Below are 22,034 nucleotides of genomic sequence, written 5' to 3' on the forward strand. Positions count from 1 at the left end.
CCCTAGGAGGCATCTGGCGTTGAGGAAGAGTAGCGAGAAGCAGGCGAGGAACGACGCATACATACTAAAGAACCACTTAGCTGACTCGGGCCTCTACATTTCTCAATCACACCGAGCGGGCCTCCTCTCTGGTCCCCCTTTTTTTCTGCCTCCTCCCTCCTGCCTCCCTTTCTCCCTCCCCCAGTAGTGCTAGTAATGGGAGGTTAACACAGAGGCAGCGCTCCCATTATTGAGTGAATTTAGCACCTCGGACAGCGCTCTACAATCTTTATTGCTTTGCTGACCCTCCCGTCATGTCCTGGGCGTGCTCGACAGCCTCCGCCATGTGTGTGTGTGTGTGTGTGTGTGTGTGTGTGTGTGTGTGTGTGTGTGTGTGTGTGTGTGTGTGTGTGTGTGTGTGTGTGTGTGTGTGTGTGTGTGTGTGTGTGTGATATGAGGTCTGATTGAAAGGCGGTGTGTCACGGAACAGAGAGCACACATGCTCCGGGGCTTGTTCACAGCGAGGGATACACTGAGAAGGGTATAACGCACAGCGTGTGAGTGGTGTGTGTGTGTGTGTGTGTGTGTGTGCGTGCGTGCGTGTGTGTGTGTGTGTGTGTGTGTGAGAAAGTGTGTGTTAGTGGAAGAGAAGGAGGGAGAGAACGAAACGAGGGAGGATTGGAGGGGCGGGGGCTGCAATTTTCTGGTTGTCGCGCCTCCAGCATATATCCTGGCCCCGGCACATTAACTTTTAAAAAGGGTTTCCTAGGTCTGTAGGTGTCTACATCACACACTCACACACACACACACACACACACACACACACATATGTATATATAGATATAGAAGGACTGCCTTGAGACACAGACTCATAGACTGAACGAGTGAAAAGAACAGAGAGGGTAATAAGGAGGGTAAGTGGTAGAAAATGAACTCTATGCAAGAATAAATGTTTGAATGGAGCACTACTCCATTCAAAGTTATGGCACAAAGTGACTATTCACGTGGAACATTATCAGGGTCAGGTGTAAAGAGGAGAGTTGTATCGCCGTCAGCCTGATGCTGTGTTGTGCTAAGTTCGATTGATGCGCGATCATGTGCAGGAGATACGTGATCCAACAGGAAGGATGGAGAAGATGCAAAAGATGGCCGACTGATAAGAGCGATACATGGCTCATGTTTTATTCACAGCTAAACGGTGTCTCCCAAACTGCCCGGCCAGTTACAAAGTGCACGGACGGGCCCATTTCTCTTCCTCCCGCCTGCCGCTCTCACCGCCGTCTTCCTGTCGTCGCGGCCTCTGTTCTGCATTCACAGCATAATGCTACTAGTGAAATGGAATGAAAGAGACTGAACTCTTCCAGCCGCCACGCTCATGATCAATTTCCCCCCTCTCTCGCCCCTGATTGTAGGAGGTAATCTTGAAGAGAGCAGCGGACCTGGTTGAAGCCTTGTACGGGATGCCTCACAATAACCAGGTAAACACAAGCATGGGAGCCATCATACCTTCCTTCTAAGATCTTATTTTGTTTGTCCTGTTTACTAATCAACATGGCTAACGTTTCTAACTGTCGTGCAAGTGAAAGAATAGCAAGAAAAATTCAAACTGTCGGGCAATAACTGCAAAATATGTGGCGCTTCCAATCCCAAATGTAATTTTGCACACAGGTAATGTGGCTGTGCGACAGTACGTTGTGTAGACTTCACTCCCTGTTACAATAAGAATTGCGCTAGATAATGAATTGACAGTGAAGGGTTTGCACAGTGGAACCTCCATTTACGAACTTAATTGGTTCTTGATTAGGGTTTGTGAATAGAAAAGTTCATTTATTGAAGCAAATGTCTCCATAAGATTCAATGTAAACATGACTAATGGGTTCCTACCACAAAAAAGTCCATATTTTAGTGAAAATTATACACTTTCAACTCAATATGAAGCGCTGTACAGTATTGTATATCAAACAACATAACAAGGGTGTAATGCAGGGGTCCCCAAACTTTTTGAATCGGGGGCCGCATTAGGTTAAAGAAAAATTGGCCGGGGGCCGGGCTGTATATATATATATATATATATTCCGAGTGCAATGATGTCACGTTATCGACGGGAAAATGCATTTTTAGACCATATGCTAGGAGACACAGAGAGTAACAAGCGGTAGAAAATGGATTAGAAAGAACAAATTCTAAAAAAAATAATAATTAAAAAAAATAAATCCGCGGGCCGGATTTTGGACACTGGTAGGCCGTGGTTTGGGGACCCCTGGAGTAATGGATCAACGTTCTATTTGATAAGAAAGTCAAAACAACAAAAACTAGCTGAACTGTCCTCATTTGCAGCCACCCTGCTTTTGCGTACGCATAAGGCCCAAAAAGGTCAGGAACTTTTGGTTCCTGGAACCTTTAGTTCCTGGAACTATAGTTTCCTGTAGAAGTGTGTGGTTTGTTTTTCCACCGCCTTTTACAGTTCAGGGTAGTTTATTCAAATCAGGCTGATGACATATGGAGGAGTGATTTACTATATTTCTACACTAATACCATGTAAATAAGCGGACAATATTAGGTCAAGTTCTTTTACTAAAAAGTAAGTAAATGAAATACAAAGCAATAATTATATGATTGTCTAAATAAGGTGTACCGAATTGTTCATAAGAAGTCAGTCTTTTGTCCAACAGTCAGAAAGTCATCCTTTCAGTAAATGATGAATTTATGAGGGTCAGGCCGTTCCTTGTGGTCCATTTCAGCTGCAAATAGCAATATATAAATAATAAATGTCTGTGTTTATCTCACGCCAACAACACGACACATTGGCTTTGGCGTAAGCTTGTTAGTATTAGCATTCTGTTCACTCAGGTTGAGGCTAATAACTACACAAATGGATTGTCACTGACTACTTTTACAACATGTAATAAAGTAAATAGTTAATATTTTATATTATTCACCTTCCTTCCACTCGTGTACTGCCTCCTTTATTTCACATGTTGCCAACAAAGTCAGAGTAGTAAGCAGCTGAGGTTGTTGCTCCTCAGTAAATATGTTTAAAAGAATCCGTCCACTTCTCATCGCTTCCCGTATCGAAATGAAGTTTGTAAAAATAACAAACAACATTAAATTGCACAGAGCTGAAAGACTGCAGCTGAGTAAAAACACAGATAGTTTCACTCATTAGCGTTCTTCAGCACAAAGACGCCCCATAGAAGTTGCTGCAACTCAAAAGTTCCTTTTGTGCATCTTTCTCTTTCTTGTCAAGTTTGTTATAATAGAAATACACAACAAATAAATAAACAATTTGTCCTCGAATACTCCGCAATGGTGGTCGTGTGTTTGAAAAAAGGGCTTCAGGAACGCCACCAACGGTGTTCAACCAATCACCATTCGACAGCACAGCCCACCCTCAAAAAGGTTCCGGGTAGCTTCGAAAAGTCCTGCCGAGCTAGGAGGAACTCCGAAAGGTTCTTAAAGGACTAAATCTACTTATACTGTCCTTAGCCCTGTGGTGCACTCACAGTTTGAAATCACAAATCTCCTTAAGTTTAACAGACAGATAGCTACAATGATTAGCAATAAAAATAAAATCCACTTTACCTTGTTCGTTAGCCTTCTTTGTCTATACAGTGTTGACAACGCTGTGGATATTTCCTGAATGTTTCAAACCACACATCGCTTGTCGGTTGCTTTCTTTGGACTCATATTGAGCTAACAAAATTAGCAAAAAGTTGTATAATGGCAAAAATAAAACACTTAAAAAGGATGAAAAGTAGCACAGTAGCTAACCACAACACTGGGCCAGTCGGCCCAGTGTTGTGAGTACTGGAGCTCGATCAGCCCGCCGACAATGAATGTGCTGCCGGGCACAAAATGGCTGCGCTGCGAGGCACACGATAGGTGGATGAAACATTCATACAAAGAGACAAAGTTTGTACAAAATTCGTAAAAAGAGGGATTCGTAAATCAAGGTTCCACTGTAGCTCATTGGCTATTGCGCTGCTCAACTTAACTCTCAATACGAGGGCATGAGTCAGTGTGACCAACTTGGCAACTTTCTCGCTAAATCTGTCGACTTTCCAACTCCTCTTTGTAATTTTTTTTTTCGTCACACAGCAGAGCGTTGATTGTGACGTAACAACAATCATTTGTAACAAAATAACACTTTAGTTTTCATGGATTAAAGCAAGCCTAATTAATGGTCATCGTCCATCGATTCTGCCTTCGCCCGCAAGAGGGCAGCAAGATCGATTACATTTTTGTTAAAATTGTGATGTCTCGCGTGCCACACTGTAAGCTCCGGTGGGCCGCACTTGCCGTAGTTTGGACACCAATGCTATACAGTATATTTATATACGTATATACTATAGCTGTCAAAATTAAAAATTAAAATGTGATTAATCACAAAAAATTCTATTAATTATGTACACATTTAAATCATTCATGCAATTTTTATATTTGAGCTCTATTACCTTAACCGCCATACGGTCAGCGATCTGATCAATGCATACGTCAGTAAAGAAAAATTAGTTCAGAGTCCAACAGGTGTGCTCACTGGCAAACTTCACTCCAAAATACAGTCAGAATGAACTTCAGATAAAACTGTTTGCAACTTTTTTGCAAATAAATGACATGCATTCACGTAAAACGTTTTAAATTAAGCAAATTTGAATCATGCAATCGACTAATTACCTTTGGTTAATCATGATTAATCCACATTCCAAAACGTAATTAATCCAATTTTTAAAAAAATACAGCCCCAATATATATACAGGGGTATACACTACCGTTCAAAAGTTTGGGGTCACATTGAAATGTCCTTATTTTTGAAGGAAAAGCACTGTACTTTTCAATGAAGATAACTTTAAACTAGTCTTAACTTTAAAGAAATACACTCTATACATTGCTAATGTGGTAAATGACTATTCTAGCTGCAAATGTCTGGTTTTTGGTGCAATATCTACATAGGCGTATAGAGGCCCATTTCCAGCAACTATCACTCCAGTGTTCTAATGGTACAATGTGTTTGCTCATTGGCTCAGAAGGCTAACTGATGATTAGAAAACCCTTGTGCAATCATGTTCACACATCTGAAAACAGTTTAGCTCGTTACAGAAGCTACAAAACTGACCTTCCTTTGAGCAGATTGAGTTTCTGGAACATCACATTTGTGGGGTCAATTAAACACTCAAAATGGCCAGAAAAAGAGAACTTTCATCTGAAACTTGACAGTCTATTCTTGTTCTTAGAAATGAAGGCTATTCCACAAAATATATATATATATATATATATATATATATATATATATATATATATATATATATATATATATATATATATATATATATATATATATATATATATATATATATATATATATATATATATGTATATGTATGTATTTGATGCTGCATCCGTGCACACATCTAAAACAGCTCCCATACAAATGGCTCACAACTGCTCAGTTCTCATCATTCACTTAAAAGAGCTGTTCAAAAGATTGATTTGTTCACTTATGTCACATCTCTACACTATATACGATACAAAATAGGTGCAATAGTTGGAAAAACCGGTGTTGTCGCTGGTTCGAGCCTGACATGTGCACAAAAGATGTCAATTCTGACTTATTCTCTTCTTCTGCACCTTCCTCAATGCCAGGAGATGATCCTCAAACGAGCAGCAGACATCGCGGAAGCGCTCTATACGACTGTGCCGCGAGGGCACAACCAGCTCGCCGGGCTTGGTAGTGGATCCGTCCACGCGGGCATGATGTCCGTCAATTCCTTCACCGGGTCAGAAGTGGCTCAAACAGCCAATCAGGGTGAGTGAAGATGACACAAATGTTCAAGACAAAGTGTTTACAGAATAATTCGACATTTTGAGAGGTAAAAAGAAAAAACAAGGAATTAGGGAGGAGTGGCGGTGACTAAATAAAGGGAGGGGAGAAAGATGGAGAGAGTATATAAAAAGAATGTGGACCTGGAGAGTCACGGATGAGGTACGATGGAGAAATACGAGCGGGTCCTAGGGGTGTGTATATTAGACTGGGGTCGGCCCCCGTCTGACAGAGAGAGATGTGGGTGCAGTCAGGGGTGATTCATCACATGTATCAGGGGAAGGAGAGAAAAGTGGATGGATGGATAAGCCTCTGGATGTGTTTCCTTCCGCAAATATCTTCTTTGTACGAAGAATACAACCACCGCTTTTAATGAGGTTGGAGTACTGGTGCTAATTATGCTGCAAGATACTCTTATGGTTAAAGTGGAGCCACTGTTGCAGTGCAGAGTACACGAGTGATCAATTCCAGGTGTTTTTTCTGCTGTGTCAGCATTTGGAAACTGGGATGTACACTTATATAGTCTTCCATCTTGTCCTCCCACTGTAGCCCAAACCCCTCCACCTCTATTCTTCACATAAGAGGAGTGAATAGTATGAATTTCCTCATCAATATATATATGTTTATTTATGGCCACGGGCCAGTTAGGTTAGAGGTTTCTTGTTTTAATACTTGGATCACTCTTTTATCGCTCCTCCTCCGTGCCATATGCCGTTCAAGATTGTTCCAGCATTTCTCTTGGCTTATATTACCATGGCCATTATCCATGCACAAGGAATAAAGTGACAATTTGTCCTCTTCAGCAGCACTGTGGCTGCTTACAGTATACTCCCAGATAAGAAGCATGACAATGGCTTGTTGGTTACCACTCATGTACTCATTCATGTACTCATTACTATTTATACTTGACTTTCACAGCTGCTGAAACATGCATGTACCTTTCAGGCCTTAGTCTATGTGTTTGGATTTTTACAAGGTCCCCATAAGAAATAACAGAAATAGAATTGATCTTTTCCGGGGTAAAACCGTGGCATACAAGAGTTACAAAAGGTTAACTGTTGTTGATATTAAAAGATAAAATGTGTTTTCTTTTTCTTTTGGAATAAATGTTGCAACAACAAAACTAAGTTCACAAAAAACAGTAAGTGCCTGATTTACCATGATCGAAATCAGTGCTAAACAGCACGTGCAAACTATAACATTGTGTGAACTATTAGTAGACATGTTGCGGGTGATCTATCAAGACTGCTCGTACCATATTGATTGATTGATTGATTGAAACTTGTATTAGTAGAGTGTATAGTACAGTACATATTCCGTACAATTGACCACTAAATGGTAACACCCGAATAAGTTTTTCAACTTGTTTAAGTCGGGGTTCACGTAAATCAATTCATTGTACAAATATATACTATCAGCATAATACAGTCATCACACAAGTTAATCATCAGAGTATATACTGTACATTGAATTATTTACATTATTTACAATCCGGGGGGTGGGATGTGGAGGGGGGGGGGGTTAGGTTTGGATGATATCAACACTTCAGTCATCAACAATTGCATCATCTGATAAATGGACATTGAAACAGTGTAGGTCTGACTTCGTAGGATATGTACAGCAAGCAGTGAACATAGTGAGTTCAGAAAGCATAAGCACAAGTATATACATTTGATTATTTACATTTGATTATTTACAATCCGGGGAGGTGGGATGTGGGGGGGGGGAGGGGAAGGAGGAGGGTGTTAGTCTAGGGTTGAAGTTGCCTGGAGGTGTTACAAATACAATGGTGGCGCAGACCGGCCTATTTAAATGACAATATTGCGGGTACTATGCGGCTTTCACCATGGAGACACTCATTAACTATACATTCATGTTATCATGTTCCTACCTGTGGTGTTTTGCTGTGTTTTGAAACATGCAGCAGACATGTACCACTTTTAAAGGGCATTTTAAAAGCAGACCTACAATTCAATCTACACTGGAACCCAATTTTTAGCACGCTGAAAGTGCACCCTGGGAGCAGTGGCGTGTCCAGCGGGTGGCCTCAGAGGCGGAACGATCTGAAGCATACAAACGCAGCGTAGTAAGACTGCGGCCGGTGTTCTGTCCGCACGTATCCTGCGGGTGGCGGGAGTGTGCTTTATCTAGTGATGTGAAGAGATGTGCAGAGCTTTCCAGGTGTGTGTCGAGTAATGGAGGGGGTGTTTTCGCAATGCGCGTTTTGCGGCTTCCTTCATGTAGGGAAGGACCCGGAAAGGATGACGTGGAAAGCCTGCCTCGCTGCCCGGCTGTAGCACGAGACCGCTTCAGGACGCAGTTCAGATTTTACAAGGAGACTTGACAACTCATAAACCGCCCAAGCTCCATTGAATATATGGGCTTTTAGTTGCTGTCTGCTTGGAATCTGGGTAGAGAATAAAAATACGTATTTTTAAATGCCAATAGAATAAAAGAAAAATGGCACATTATGTTACATATGACAGCAAACTTAATCCAAGCCATTTACAATGCACATTTCAGGAAGTTGTTTTCAAATAGAAGATATGTCAATGATATATCTCCTATATGAAAAAACAAGCACAATTAAAAAAAAACGCCAGCAGACACCAAAACGGATGAATTTAATGTGTTTTAATCATCCCCTTAATTTATCCAGCAACTATAAGATTATAACATGTCAAAAAATCCATCCATCCCTCCATCCATCTTCTTCCGCTTATCCGAGGTCGGGTTGCGAGGGCAGCAGCCTAAGCAGGGAAGCCCAGAATTCCCTCTCCCCAGCCACTTCGTCCAGCTCCTCCCGGGGGATCCCGAGGCCAGCCGGGAGACATAGTCTTCCCAACGTGTCCTGGGTCTTCCCCGTGGCCTCCTACCAGTCGGATGTGCCCTAAACACCTCCCTAGGGAGGCGTTCGGGTGGCATCCTGACCAGATGCCCGAACCACCAAATCTGGCTCCTCTAGCGGCTTTACTTTGAGCTCCTCCCGGATGACAGAGCTTCTCACCCTATCTCTAAAGGAGAGCCCCGCCACCCGGCGGAGGAAACTCATTCCGGCCGCTTGTACCCATAATCTTGTCCTTTCGGTCATAACCCAAAGCTCATGACCATAGGTGAGGATGGGAACGTAGATCGACTGGTAAATTGAGAGCTTTGCCTTCCAGCTTAGCTCCTTCTTCACCACAACGGATCGATACAGCGTCCGCATTACTAAAGACGTCGCACCGATCCGCCTGTCGATCTCACCATCCACTCTTCCCTCACTCGCGAACAAGACTCCGAGGTACTTGAACTCCTCCACTTGGGGCAGGGTCTCCTCCCCAACCCGGAGATGGCACTCCACCCTTTTCCGGGCGAGAACCATGGACTCGGACTTGGAGGTGCTGATGTCAAAATAGACAATATGTTTATTGTTTTTTTTAATTTATGACAATCCAAATATATTAACACACACATAAGACCGATGATTCTCTGTCCGTTTGAATGGAGCACTACTCCATTGTCTCTCTTTGCAGTGTGATCACCTCCTTTCCTACAGCCATTTGTGCGTAACTGTGCCAGTTTGCATCGTATTTTTAAACATGCTTAATATAGACACAAACCTGCGGCCGCAGAACAGTTTTAGCCTTGATAAATCACACTGCCAGGGCTCCTCCTTCCAGCAAGGTGGGCGTTCTGATAATCAGCAAACTGTATATTCTGCATATACATGATGACAGACACAAAATGTATTGCGTGGACTTGTTTGCTCACTTAAGAGAAGCAATCTTCTGCGCACAAGCTTAGTAGATCAGCCCCATGTGTGCTATCGAGTTTGCACGTGTTTTAATACATGCAAACCCCAAATTTGCGCTCTCCTTCTTTTGGAATAACTGTTGCAACAACAACAAAAACTCAAGAAAAGTGAGTTAATATTCTGTTTCGTCTTGCTCCTTTTCAGACAAATTAGTTGAATTATGCTACTCAAAGAAAATCACTACTAGTGAACTTTGAAAGTTCGACTGTACTTGGAGTCTTTGTGTAAAATCTATTTTGAGAGGCAGAAACATAATCTAACTGTGCCTTAAATATGACAATGCAATGGTCTGGGATTTGCAAATGAAACAAATAGCTTATGTGCACTGCAATTGTACGATTTAAAAAAAAAAAAGTATGCAATAGAAATGATTGAAATTTGTCCTGCGATAGATATTTAAATTATATCGCTCTGTCGTGATAATTCTTGTTGAAGACACATTCTAGCAGTTTTCAGCAAAATTTAATATGACAAGTTGCAACAATGTGTTGCCAATGCAATGTACCATCCTCAGTGAAGGTGAGGGAGTGCAACTAATGGCTATCTATCCACAGTGTGGGGCCGCTTCTAAGTTACCGATCCTCACCTCCATGGTTGCAAATAAACTACCGTATTTTTCGGACTATAAGTCGCAGTTTTTTTCAATGTTTGGCCGGGGGTGCAACTATTTAGTGGTTAGAGTGTCCGCCCTGAGATCGGTAGGTTGTGAGTTCAAAACCCCGGCCGAGTCATACCAAAGACTATAAAAATGGGACCCATTACCTCCCTGCTTGGCACTCAGCATCAATGGTTGGAATTGGGGGTTAAATCACCAAAAATGATTCCCGGGCGTGGCACCGCTGCTGCCCACTGCTCCCCTCACCTCCCAGGGGGTGAACAAGGGGATGGGTCAAATGCAGAGGACAAATTTCACCACACCTAGTGTGTGTGTGTGACAATCATTGGTACTTTAACTTTAACTTAACTTATACTCAGGAGCGACTTATTTGTGAAATTATTAACACATTACCGTAAAATATCAAATAATATTATTTAGCTCATTCACGTAAGAGGCTAGACGTATAAGATTTCATGGGATTTAGCGATTAGGAGTGACAAATTGTTTGGTAAACATATAGCATGTTCTATATGTTATAGTTATTTGAATGACTCTTACCATAATATGTTACGTTAACATATCAGGCACGTTCTCAGTTGGTTATTTATGCGTCATATAACGTACACTTATTCAGCCTGTTGTTCACTATTCTTTATTTATTTTAAATTGCCTTTCAAATGTCTATTCTTGGTGTTGGGTTTTATCAAATACATTTCCCCAAAAAATGTGACTTATACTCCAGTGCGACTTATATATGTTTTTTTCCTTCTTTATTATGCATTTTCGGCCAGTGCGACTTATACTCCGGAGCGACTTATACTCCGAAAAATATGGTGCTTTGCGTTCAAATCTCTTTATCAGTGGAGGACTAGAAGACAACTGCTGTGCAACACACAGTAGGAGACAAGCAGCCATGCTAACAGCTAAGCTACCTTGAATGTAAAGAATCAAAGCCACAGAAAAGCAGCTTAGTACACCTTAACAGAAGAGTAGTTGGCAGTGCGTTGCAGCAAAAATAAGCAGATATTAACTGGAATATAATAAGTAGATGAATACCAGTCTGAAGAGAGAAAAATACAACTTCACAAAACAACTACTGTGAGCAGGGTTGCCAGATGGCAAAAAATGGTCGCATTTTGACAACAAATATTATCTGCTACAGTAAAGCTTTCATACATACTGTGCAACACTGTTTAGTACAGTACCGTTTTAATGAAGTTTTACCTTTAAATAAACTACAACCTAGTCGAAAAATTCTGCCAGTGGTAAAACAGTTATCTGTATGGATGTGAGACAATGCACAGCACCATGTGCAGTGCAGGATGTATCATGTTTGGTCTGCTAATATCCATGTATCGAAGGGCTCTAATTATCCTACAGTTTAGGATTTTTGGAATAATTTATCCTACAGAGGGTTAAATTATCGCACAAATACGATACGTATCATACGATGATATGTCAGCAGTTAAGGGAGGCGCAACCTGCAACCTTTTTTTAAAAAGGGTCTATTGTAATTCATATGCAAATAATATTTTGTGATATATATCGTTCTTGCTATACATAGCGCAATACGGATTTTAGTCCAGATCACCCAACCAATTTGTAAATTCACGTAAGCAGTGACACATGGTACGAGTCCTGATGGTCTTTATTTATATTATCTGCATTGCAATAAAGCAGCTTGTCTGAAATGTGTCTGAAGCTGCCTCATCTTTCTGCCACTCAAAAGGTTTGATTGACTTTTGCCCTTTTCTGATGTCATGCATACTCTCTCATTGGCAGCATTGCATGGTTTTATTTTGGTCTGCCTCCTTCTCGTATATCTTTAACACCTATTCTCTCTTCTATTCCCTCCTTCCGTCTTCTCCGCCTCTTTCCCTGTCCATAGGTTTCAGTAGGAGTACAAGCAGTGTGTCTCCTCATGGTTATGTCCCCAGCTCCACTCCCCAGCAGAGTAGCTACAGCTCTGTCTCCACTAGCATGAATGGCTACGCTAACTCTGGCATGGCAACCTTGGGCACCTCGCCCAACTTCCTCAATGGATCTGCAGGCAACTCACCGTATGCTAGTGAGTAAATGCATCACATCTTGGAGCCTAAGCTGCATAAAAGGACCAGGGGCCTCATTTTTTTAAGGTTTCTGCGTATAAAAAAGTTGCATTAACAGGGGTGGAATGCACGTATGTAACTTTTACCTCAAACGTTAGTATTTGTAGAAAAATGATAAGCGGAAAAGTTGCATATTCCCACAAACACTTTTCACCATGCATTCCTCTAACTCTGCATATATTGTATATTTATTTGTTAGAGCCTAAATATCAAAATATAGTGCTGTTATAATGTAGTTATATTGTACATGGAGTTATAATGTGGTAGGTCGTTAAAGTATTGTTGATTTTGCTCATATTTACCGTATTTTTCGGACTATAAGTCGCAGTTTTTTTCATAGTTTGGCCAGGGGTGCAACTTATACTCAGGAGCGACTTATGTGTGAAATTATTAACACATTACTGTAAAATATCAAATAATATTATTTAGCTCATTCACGTAAGAGACTAGATGTACAAGATTTCATGGGATTTAGTGATTAGGAGTGACAGATTGTTTGGTAAACCTATAGCATGTTCTATATGTTATAGTTATTTGAATGACTCTTACCATAATATGTTGCGTTCTCAGTTGGTTATTTATGCGTCATATAACGTACACTTATTCAGCCTGTTGTTCACTATTCTTTATTTATTTTAAATTGCCTTTCAAATGTCTATTCTTGGTGTTGGGTTTTATCAAATACATTTCCCCCAAAAAATGTGACTTATACTCCAGTGCGACTTATATGTGTTTTTTTCCTTCTTTATTGTGCATTTTCGGCCGGTGCGACTTATACTCCGGAGCGACTTATAGTCCGAAAAATACGGTAATTAAATGATAAGAATATATAAATAGGTCAGATATTTGTTCAAGACTAAAAACCAAAGAATATGGATTGCAGCACAATATTTTGTGTTTTGAATTTAGGAAATTATTATATTTATCTTTTTTTCAACACAGTTTGGAATTTATAACACGGTCAAAGTGCAGATGTTTGGATCTCACGCAGCCACGTTGCAAATGCTTATCCACTATGTAATCTATGGTATGTTATTATTAATAAGATCAAATGTTTGTATAAGATAAACTGTACAAAAACACATTTAGTGTGGCAATATTTTATTTTGTAATCATGCCAATTGCCGACAGGAGCTTTAAATTTTGCTCATGATGACTACTTGTGTCATGAAACAAAAATGACTGCTTTGTAATAAAACATAAATAATCAAAACATTGTTTGGACAAAGACTTGGCAAACAGAAGGCTTAAATGTGAAAAGGTTTGTGTTTTTTTTCATCTCAGCAACAGCTCTCAGTCACGGTGTAACTGATACTATGATTGGTCAAATATTGACATTCAAATTATTTGTATTAGATACTATACTGTGTAACCTTACTTAGCCCTTCAAAAATAATATTGTTGTGGTGCTTGACGTAATAAGTACTAATCTAAAAATATTGCCTCTTTTCTTTCATTCATTCCATATTCATGATCTAATTAGCATGACCGTTTATAGATCATTTTGTGGGAGAAACTGCTCTGTGCACAATTCACTGCAGGTGTGATTTGTAATGAGAAGAGTGCGTACAAGTGTGTGCAGTAAGCTTTTATAAATCATGTTTGTGTGTGTGTGTGTGTGTGTGTGTGTGTGTGTGTGTGTGTGTGTGTGTGTGTGTGTGTGTGTGTGTGTGGGTGTGGGTGTGGGTGTGTGTGTGTGTGTGTGTGTGTGTGTGCGTACAGTAGGAAAGGGATTTGTGTGGCCCCATTTCTGGATAAATCTCATGTGAGAGGAAGAGGAGGGTTAATCATTTTGCAATGCAGTCTGCTGAAAATGATGGAAAGCACCACTCTACATAGTCACTGACACTGTCAAAGTTGGAATTGCCACAAAACACATTTTGAGATATCCAATACTCTATTGCCATCTAGTGGCTAAAGTGAATAGTGACCCCCCCCCCCCCCAAACCTCACGTTTCATGTGTCAGGTAAACCGTGACGAATGGGGCCACGTGGATCCCTTTCCTACTGTATGTGCATCCTGATGTTTTAAGTTAGAATCCATGCACACTTGTATAAATGAGGCCCCAGACGAGGAGGGGCGGAACATTTTGCTTGTAAAACAGCAAGTCGTGTGACACTCAAGGTTGAAAATGGAGCAGTTTAGCTGGCTCATCTGTTTCTTTAAGAACACAGTCAAACACAAATCCTCCCTTTATTGGCAAAGGGGAGCAGATCACCTTAGCGTCCCCCCTGACACGCACACACATACCCGCCCCACCGGCACAGCTCACACACACACGCACACACATTCCCCTTCTACATTAAAGACCCTTGATTAAATCAATAAACTAATTGCTAGAGAAGCAATTCCATTTCGGCTCTTTGATTCCTGGGTGTTAACAAGTATTTTAACAGGCCCATCGGCCCCTCACAGACACTTTCAATCAATGGCCCCTCAGCCTGCCTTTGTAGGTCCAATTTTCATTAATTGATTAGTTAGGCCCCTTCATAAATGGATTATGACTTTATTGCAAGGATTTGGCAGGAAGGGCCATAAAAGCTAAGTGTTGGATAATAACAACAATAAAGGCAGAAGCAGATATCAGAGGGCAGGTGAAATACGACTTGGCTGATTGTAAAATCGCTGAAGGGGAAAATGCTCTTAGTATATTAGCAGACAAAAGACAAACCCTTAAGAAGTGGAGGGATGGGATGATGTCAGAGGGAGAGACAGAATTTGGCTTATGAACACGAGGGCTTACATGTACAGTAAATCCAGCTAATATTCATTGTGTAGATTTAGAAAAGCCTCCATTTTCACTTTGGAGCTCCTTTATAAAGAAGCTACAGTGCTGCTTTGTAAAGGAAATCCTCAATGAAAGCTTCCATAATGCTGTGAAAATGAATGTCATATGAAATTGAATATACAAAAGCCATGCGGTCCAATTTAGACGCTACATTCATTGGATTCACTTCTAAAAGGCTAAGTACAAATCTGCTAAGAATTCCTTCTTTATAGGCAATAACAATCCAAGTGTGTTTGAAGAGGGGAAAAAATGCAAAATGGCAGAAATAATCAATTTATACCTCTTTAGGTGTGTGGGATCTATTCTCTGTAACTCCATAATTCCAGAAGTGTGAATTAAACCTAGCCTAACTCTCCCCTTTATTAAGTATACAGAACCCCTTCAATTTACAAACCTAATTGGTTCTTGAACAGGGTTCATAAATATAAAAGTTTGTATATTGAAGCAAGTTTCTCCCACTTTGTTGGTTAATCTTCTTTGCCTGCAGCAGAAGGTTTTGGGTAGGCACTGTTGACAACGCTGTGGATACTTCCTGAATATTTCAAACTATGCATCGCTTTTGCATAGCTTTCTTTCAACTCATATTGAGCTAGCAAAACTTTAAAAAAAAATTATAAAAAGGGAAAAAAACACACTCAAAAGGCACACAAAGTAGCACAGTAGCGAACAGCAGCAGTGCAATGGCTATGCTGCAAGGCACAAAACGGCGTCGCTGCGAAACACACAATGGGTGGATAAAATGTTTGTACACGGAGACAAGATTCGTATCCTGTCCGTGGTTCATAAATCAAAAAGTTTGTACAATTCTAGCAGGCACAAAACATTGATGCAACGTTGATTATGCATACATGTCCTTTAAAACTGACTTCTAAACAATGTTGCAAAATAGTTTTGTTTGTAAATTGAGACAAAGTTAATGTCTAGTTGTTGGATCCACGTTGTTGGTTGGGAAATGACTAAGTTCTAATGGTCAAATTAACATTAGAACCCGACATTGATTAAATGCATGTTGTTCCAATGTTAAGTTTCAGTTGCTCAATGTCAAGACCTAATTCAACAAGGTCTCAACGTTGTCTCGATGTATTATGCCTGCTGGGATAAATTCAGGTTCCACAGTACCTGCATGATTTACATCAAAAGTATGCTATTTTTTTTAAAAAAACTACCTACTGAGAGGCATCTCTCAGTACTGTAATTGTTTTCATTTCAATTCAGACTAAGAGAGCAATAGTTTAAGTTCATTTGTTGATTAGAGAGCAAAAAAGCAGTCTACAACCTAAATAACAAAAAACATATGTTAGGGACAACAGGGATACTGCTCTTGTGTTTTTACTTTCTGGAGATTGCTCCTTTTACACTCAAAGGGTCCATATGCTGGGCAAATAAGCTACTGTACACTTATTTTTTATTTCTAAAGAGTAATTTGTGTCTTACTAATTAATCCAAAACTAAGGACTAAGGTCTCGGGGTATCAAATAGTCAGGGTTGTAACGGCAAGACAGAGAACAACATGAGTCATCAAAACATACTAAGACAAGAACTGCATATTCATATTTGACTTTCAAGACATTGCTTAAATATGTGTGAGTTAAAACTGTTATCCCTCCTGCCATCATCCGTTGACCAGTCCCCTTCTGTTCGTCCCGTCTGCCCATCCTCTGCCCTCGGCCCTCTCTCTAACCCGTCTATCTACCCCTTTTCTGTCTTCATCGCCCCATCCCACCCGCTCCCTCTCCCACTTTAAACCCCTCAACGTCCCCTCCCCACCTCACAGTCGTCCCGTCCAGCCCAACCATGGCGTCGTCAACCAGCCTGCCCTCCAACTGCAGCAGCTCCTCCGGCATCTTCTCCTTCTCCCCGGCTAACATGGTGTCGGCCGCCGTCAAGCAAAAGAGCGCCTTTGCCCCCGTCGTGCGACCCCAGAACTCACCGCCTCCCACGTGCACCAGCGCCACCGCTAACAGCCTGCAAGGTGAGCAACTGATACCTGACAAGTGTACACCGTGGAACCTTCAATGTCCAACACAATACATTGTTTTCCAATGGCCTAAAATGTGTATATTTGCAATATCTAAAAGCTGCTGTATTTCAAGGCATTTCAAGACCGTCGTCTTGCGATTTTACCTTTACAAAATATGACAAATACTATATGTTTGGGAGATCTGGATCGTATCGGGGGCCGATATCTGCCTTTTTAACTGATCGACTGATGAGCTACCGAGACCAGCCGTTCTTTACCGCAGTTGTGTCCCAGTGTTTACATGGCTAAAGATTGTCAATATTGTCCCGGACTACGATCGATGTCGATTGTTCTCTCTTTACGGCAGAGCATGTAGGGGGAGGGGCCAAGTGTGCCTGAGTGAGCAGCACAGAGAGTGAGAGATAGGTGCATTGTTTCTACAGACCGAATCAGACAAACGGCAACTCTGAGGAAAATCATATAATTTGCTGGACGTGTATCATCAAGGAATTGCAACAAAAGTCTATATCGTTAAACTAGTATTGATCTGATACCAATTCTCACCTTGATATTGATACTATCTATATTTGGATCGATATGCCTATACCCAAAGAGTGGCGAGATTCGGTGTTGTGGTGTGGGATTCAAGAAAAGTTTAGAGTTTGTCTATTATCATCACAAAATTACCAAAGGTGAAATAAAACAATGACTTTGAAGTGATTGGATAAAATAGTAAGAATACAAAAAGAGATTTAAGAAAATGTGTGTGAATTCACCTGGGTGACCCGATACGGTTAATAATGTGACAGTCCAGTCCATAGGGAGGTCAGCAGAAGGATCCTCTTGCATGTAGACAGGTCGGAGTGCCGAGACGCCACCAACTGATGCGGAGAGGAGTGGTCCAACCTGGGTCCCGACTTCATAATGTTAGAGCCCAGTCGATAGGGAGGCCAGTAGAGGATCCTCTTGTATGCAGACAAGTCAGCAGCACGGAGATGTCACCAACTGATGCACATATAGAGCAGTGGTCCACCTGGGGTCCCGACTTGGAATAGGCAGCGTCTTCTTCGTGGAAACTGATTTGGGCCACTTGAAAACCTTTCCACGCAAGAGACCAGAAAAGAGAGAAGGCAGATCAACTGGTCTAAAAAAGGTTGTAGATTGAAAGGCTAGAGTATACAAAAGAGTTTTAAGATGGGACTTAAAAGCTTCTACTGAGGTAGCATCTCTAACTGTTACCGGGAGGGCATTCCAGAGTACTGGAGCCAGAATAGAAAACGCTTTATAGCCCGCAGACTTTTTTTGGGCTCTGGGAATCACTAATAAGTCGGAGTTCTTAGAAGGCAGATTTCTGGTCGGGACATATGGTACAATACAATTACCAAGATAGGATGGAGCTAGACCGTGTAATATTTTATACGTAAGTAGTAAAACCTTAAAGTCGCATCTTAAATGCACAGAAAGCCAGTGCAGGTGAGCCAGTATAGGCGTAATATGATCAAACTTTCTTAGCCGCATTTTGTATCAACTGTAATCTTATAATGCTAGACATAGGGAGACCTGAAAATAATACGTTACAGGAATGGAGACGAGACGTAACAAACGCATGAATAATGACCTTAGCGTCGGTGGTGGACTAAATGAGACGAATTTTAGTGATATTACGGAGATGAAAGAAAGCTCTTAACACTCTTAATGTGTGACTCAAATGAGAGAGTTGGGTCGAAAATAAAACCCAGATTCTTTACCAAGTTGCATTGTGTATTTGTTTTCTTGTCAAATGTTAAGGTGGTATTATTAAAAAAGTGCAGATGTTTAGCAGGACTGATAATAAGCATTGCCAATTTCTTAGCGTTAAGATGCAAAAAGTTGCTGAACATCCATTGTTTGATTTTAATAAGACACGCCTCCGGATGTCTACAGTCTGGCGTGTTGGTCAGCTTTAAGGGCATGTAAAGTTGGGTGTCATTAGCATAACAGTAAAAGATAACACCGTATTTGCGTATGATCAGCTAATTATTTCTTTGTCTCTTAAGTATCATTATCAAATAACAGTATCACTGGAGGACAATGCTAAACATGTTACACACCGAGAGCAAGCCAAGAGCAGGAATGCTAATAGCTAAGCTAACCGCTAAGTGTAGATGGAAACACAGTGCATTAGAAAGTATGCAGGTATTAAAAGGACATTAACAAGTAGATTGATAATAGAGTTAGAGGGGGATAATATATCAACAACTGTTGGAGGGTCAGCATACATACTCCATACAAGTGTCAAAAAACAAGTAAATATCACTATAGTGAAACCAAACATAACATTTGCACTCATCGTTACCATTGAAAAAGTTCATTATAAGTTAGGAGGAAAAACACAACAACTTTAAACATTCCATTAAACTTTTATCATTGTACCATATTTTTCGGAGTATAAGTCGCTCCGGAGTATAAGTCGCACCGGCCGAAAATGCATAATAAAGAAGGAAAAAAACATATATCAGAATCAGAATCAAAATCAGAATAGTTTTATTGCCATTGTTTGAGAACGGATTCACAAACTAGGAATTTTTCTTGGTGCAATCGTGCACCATAAAACACATATAACACACATTTGGTAATAAAAAGAGCTGTAACTGAGCTATCAGATCTTGTTATAGACTTAGAAGGAATTCAAGGAATTCAAGGAGCTATATATAAGTCGCACTGGAGTATAAGTCACATTTTTTTGGGATATTTACTTGATAAAACCCAACACCAAGAATAGACATTTGAAAGGCAATTTAAATAAATAAAGAATAGTGAACAACAGGCTGAATAAGTGTACGTTATATGACGCATAAATAACCAACTGAGAACGTGCCTGGTATGTTAACGTAACATATTATGGTAAGAGTCATTCAAATAACTATAACATATAGAACATGCTATATGTTTACCAAACAATCTGTCACTCCTAATCGCTAAATCCCATGAAATATTATACGTCTAGTCTCTTACGTGAATGAGCTAAATAATATTATTTGATATTTTACGGTAATGTGTTAATAATTTCACACATAAGTCGCTCCTGAGTATAAGTCGCAACCCCGGCAAAACTATGGAAAAAAACTGTGACTTATAGTCCGAAAAATACGGTATATGTAAAATATTTCCTATGTCGCAAAAAGCTCCAGTTTCTGGTTCTATGGTCGTCGTCACACTTTTGTACATGATGGCTTTGGAAGGTTCCACATGATGAAGTGAAACATGATGAAGTGAAACTAGTGGCTCATAGACAAGCTCCTCTGACCTCCTTTTAATAATAATTTGTCACCTTTTCTTTTCCTCTTGTTACCCTTTCTTCCTCACTTTACACCTTTTTACCCCCTCCTTGACCCCCACTGTCCTTCCTGGCTTCAGATCAGTCTTTTGTGGACTCGAGCAAGTACTCATCAGCCAGCTCTCTGCAGGGCCTGGCCTTCTCCTGAAGTACGTTGGCCCTCTTGTTTGTTTTATCCACTATAGTTCTACCCTTTCTTTCCATCCCGCGCCGCTGCTTTGCACCAGCAGCTGCTCATCCTGCCCTGCCCTTCCTTCTCATTTTTTTATTTGTCACGCTCCACTTCTCAGTCAGATCGCATATGTGTTCCATTTCCTGGTTTCACTTCCTGCTTCCTGTCTTGTGCTCTGTCCGTGGGGAGTGTGGGTTTCGTGTGTGTGTGTGTGAGTGAGTGTGTGCCACCAGGGGTCATTCTGCTCTCCCGTTTCCATTCAATGCAGCTCATAGTCAGCCCGTCTAGGCAGGATGTTGTATGGTGTTGAGAGAAATGATGGATGGGAATCTTTATCAGAGCTCCAAGCTAAGCACTTCCTCACTTCCTCTGCCGGCGTTGATGAGCACTGAACACGGTGACCCGGGGGCCACTGCACGCTGATCATACTGACACACACTCACACACACACACACTTCATTCGGTTAATCCCAGCAGGCTGGAGACATTTAGGAAATAACCTGGGAATTAGTGGATTGAAGAGGAAGGAGAATCAATAGGGAGCCAATATCTGCTATGAAAAAGTCCTCCATGTGATGTAAGAATGAGGATGTGAAAGGGAAGCCGCTCGCACAATCTGATGAGATCTAATACAAGAACGTTATCAATAACTTTTCACAGATAATAACGCTCACTTTTGATTGACACATTCATCTTACCCAGTGCTATGAAACTGATGACCCGCGGCCCATATTGCAGCAGATATCTAAAACCAGCAGAGCACTCCAGTTGCATAGACCATCTTTGACCAGGGTTTTTACGTGGCGTTAAAAACACATTGACAATCTTTGACTTGCATGAACATATTGCTTATATTTTCATGTATGACTCTTTATCTATAGAAGATATTTAATCAGGTGGGTGTTTTTAAGCTATGGAAGAGTGATAATGAAGGGTCTTTAGTTTTCTAAAAATAGATAATGATATACAATTATATTATACTATTATACTGTATCATTATATATCATGATAATAATTACATTATTTAGAAAAAATATAAAAATGTAAATTATGAAAAAAATGTAATTGTTTGTATAACGTTATCTATAATATTTCCGGTGTAGTTTTGACACACATGCATCATACTGTGAGCTGCACCCATTATTTTTGTTCTGTTGTAGGAAAAACAAATAACATTACAAACAGCGCTCAGTATGGCTCAGTGCAGTTGTACAACTCTGAAAACTTCAATTAGAAAATAAAAATAACAATACAGAAATGACGTGTCAAATATTATTTCAAATAATCAAAATATATTATCTTAAATTGAAAAATAATTATAATAAAATTGGTATTAATATTATTATTATTATTTTTTTTGTTGTCGTCGTTGTTATTTGTATTATTCTCATCTCATTCAAGGTCATGTCACTTGATTATTACATGGTTAAAAACATAAAATAAATATATAATATAATATGATAAAATTATAATATTTAATATAATAATGTAATTTAAC

General features: G+C 40.3%; 2 protein-coding genes across 8 annotated transcripts in view; one reads left to right on the top strand and one right to left on the bottom strand.

The window, feature by feature from the left end:
* Window positions 1–22,034, bottom strand: part of LOC133649000 (uncharacterized) — a 1,204,785-nt gene that overhangs the window by 189,946 nt on the left and 992,805 nt on the right. The gene's annotated exons all lie outside the window — the stretch shown is intronic.
* The window catches only part of ebf1a (EBF transcription factor 1a), a 141,984-nt gene that overhangs the window by 116,790 nt on the left and 3,160 nt on the right, over window positions 1–22,034 (top strand). For 2 of the 7 annotated variants that reach the window (XM_062045653.1, XM_062045652.1), the window contains exons 12-16: window positions 1,392–1,457; window positions 5,620–5,782; window positions 12,080–12,259; window positions 16,863–17,060; window positions 20,445–20,513. In XM_062045653.1, the coding sequence (XP_061901637.1) occupies window positions 1,392–1,457; window positions 5,620–5,782; window positions 12,080–12,259; window positions 16,863–17,060; window positions 20,445–20,512 (675 nt within the window). In that variant the 3' untranslated portion in view covers window position 20,513. The other 5 variants (XM_062045654.1, XM_062045655.1, XM_062045656.1 and 2 more) reach the window with 4 other exon arrangements.

Source organism: Entelurus aequoreus, linkage group LG04 (genome assembly GCF_033978785.1).
Source record: "Entelurus aequoreus isolate RoL-2023_Sb linkage group LG04, RoL_Eaeq_v1.1, whole genome shotgun sequence".
NCBI lineage: Eukaryota > Metazoa > Chordata > Actinopteri > Syngnathiformes > Syngnathidae > Entelurus > Entelurus aequoreus.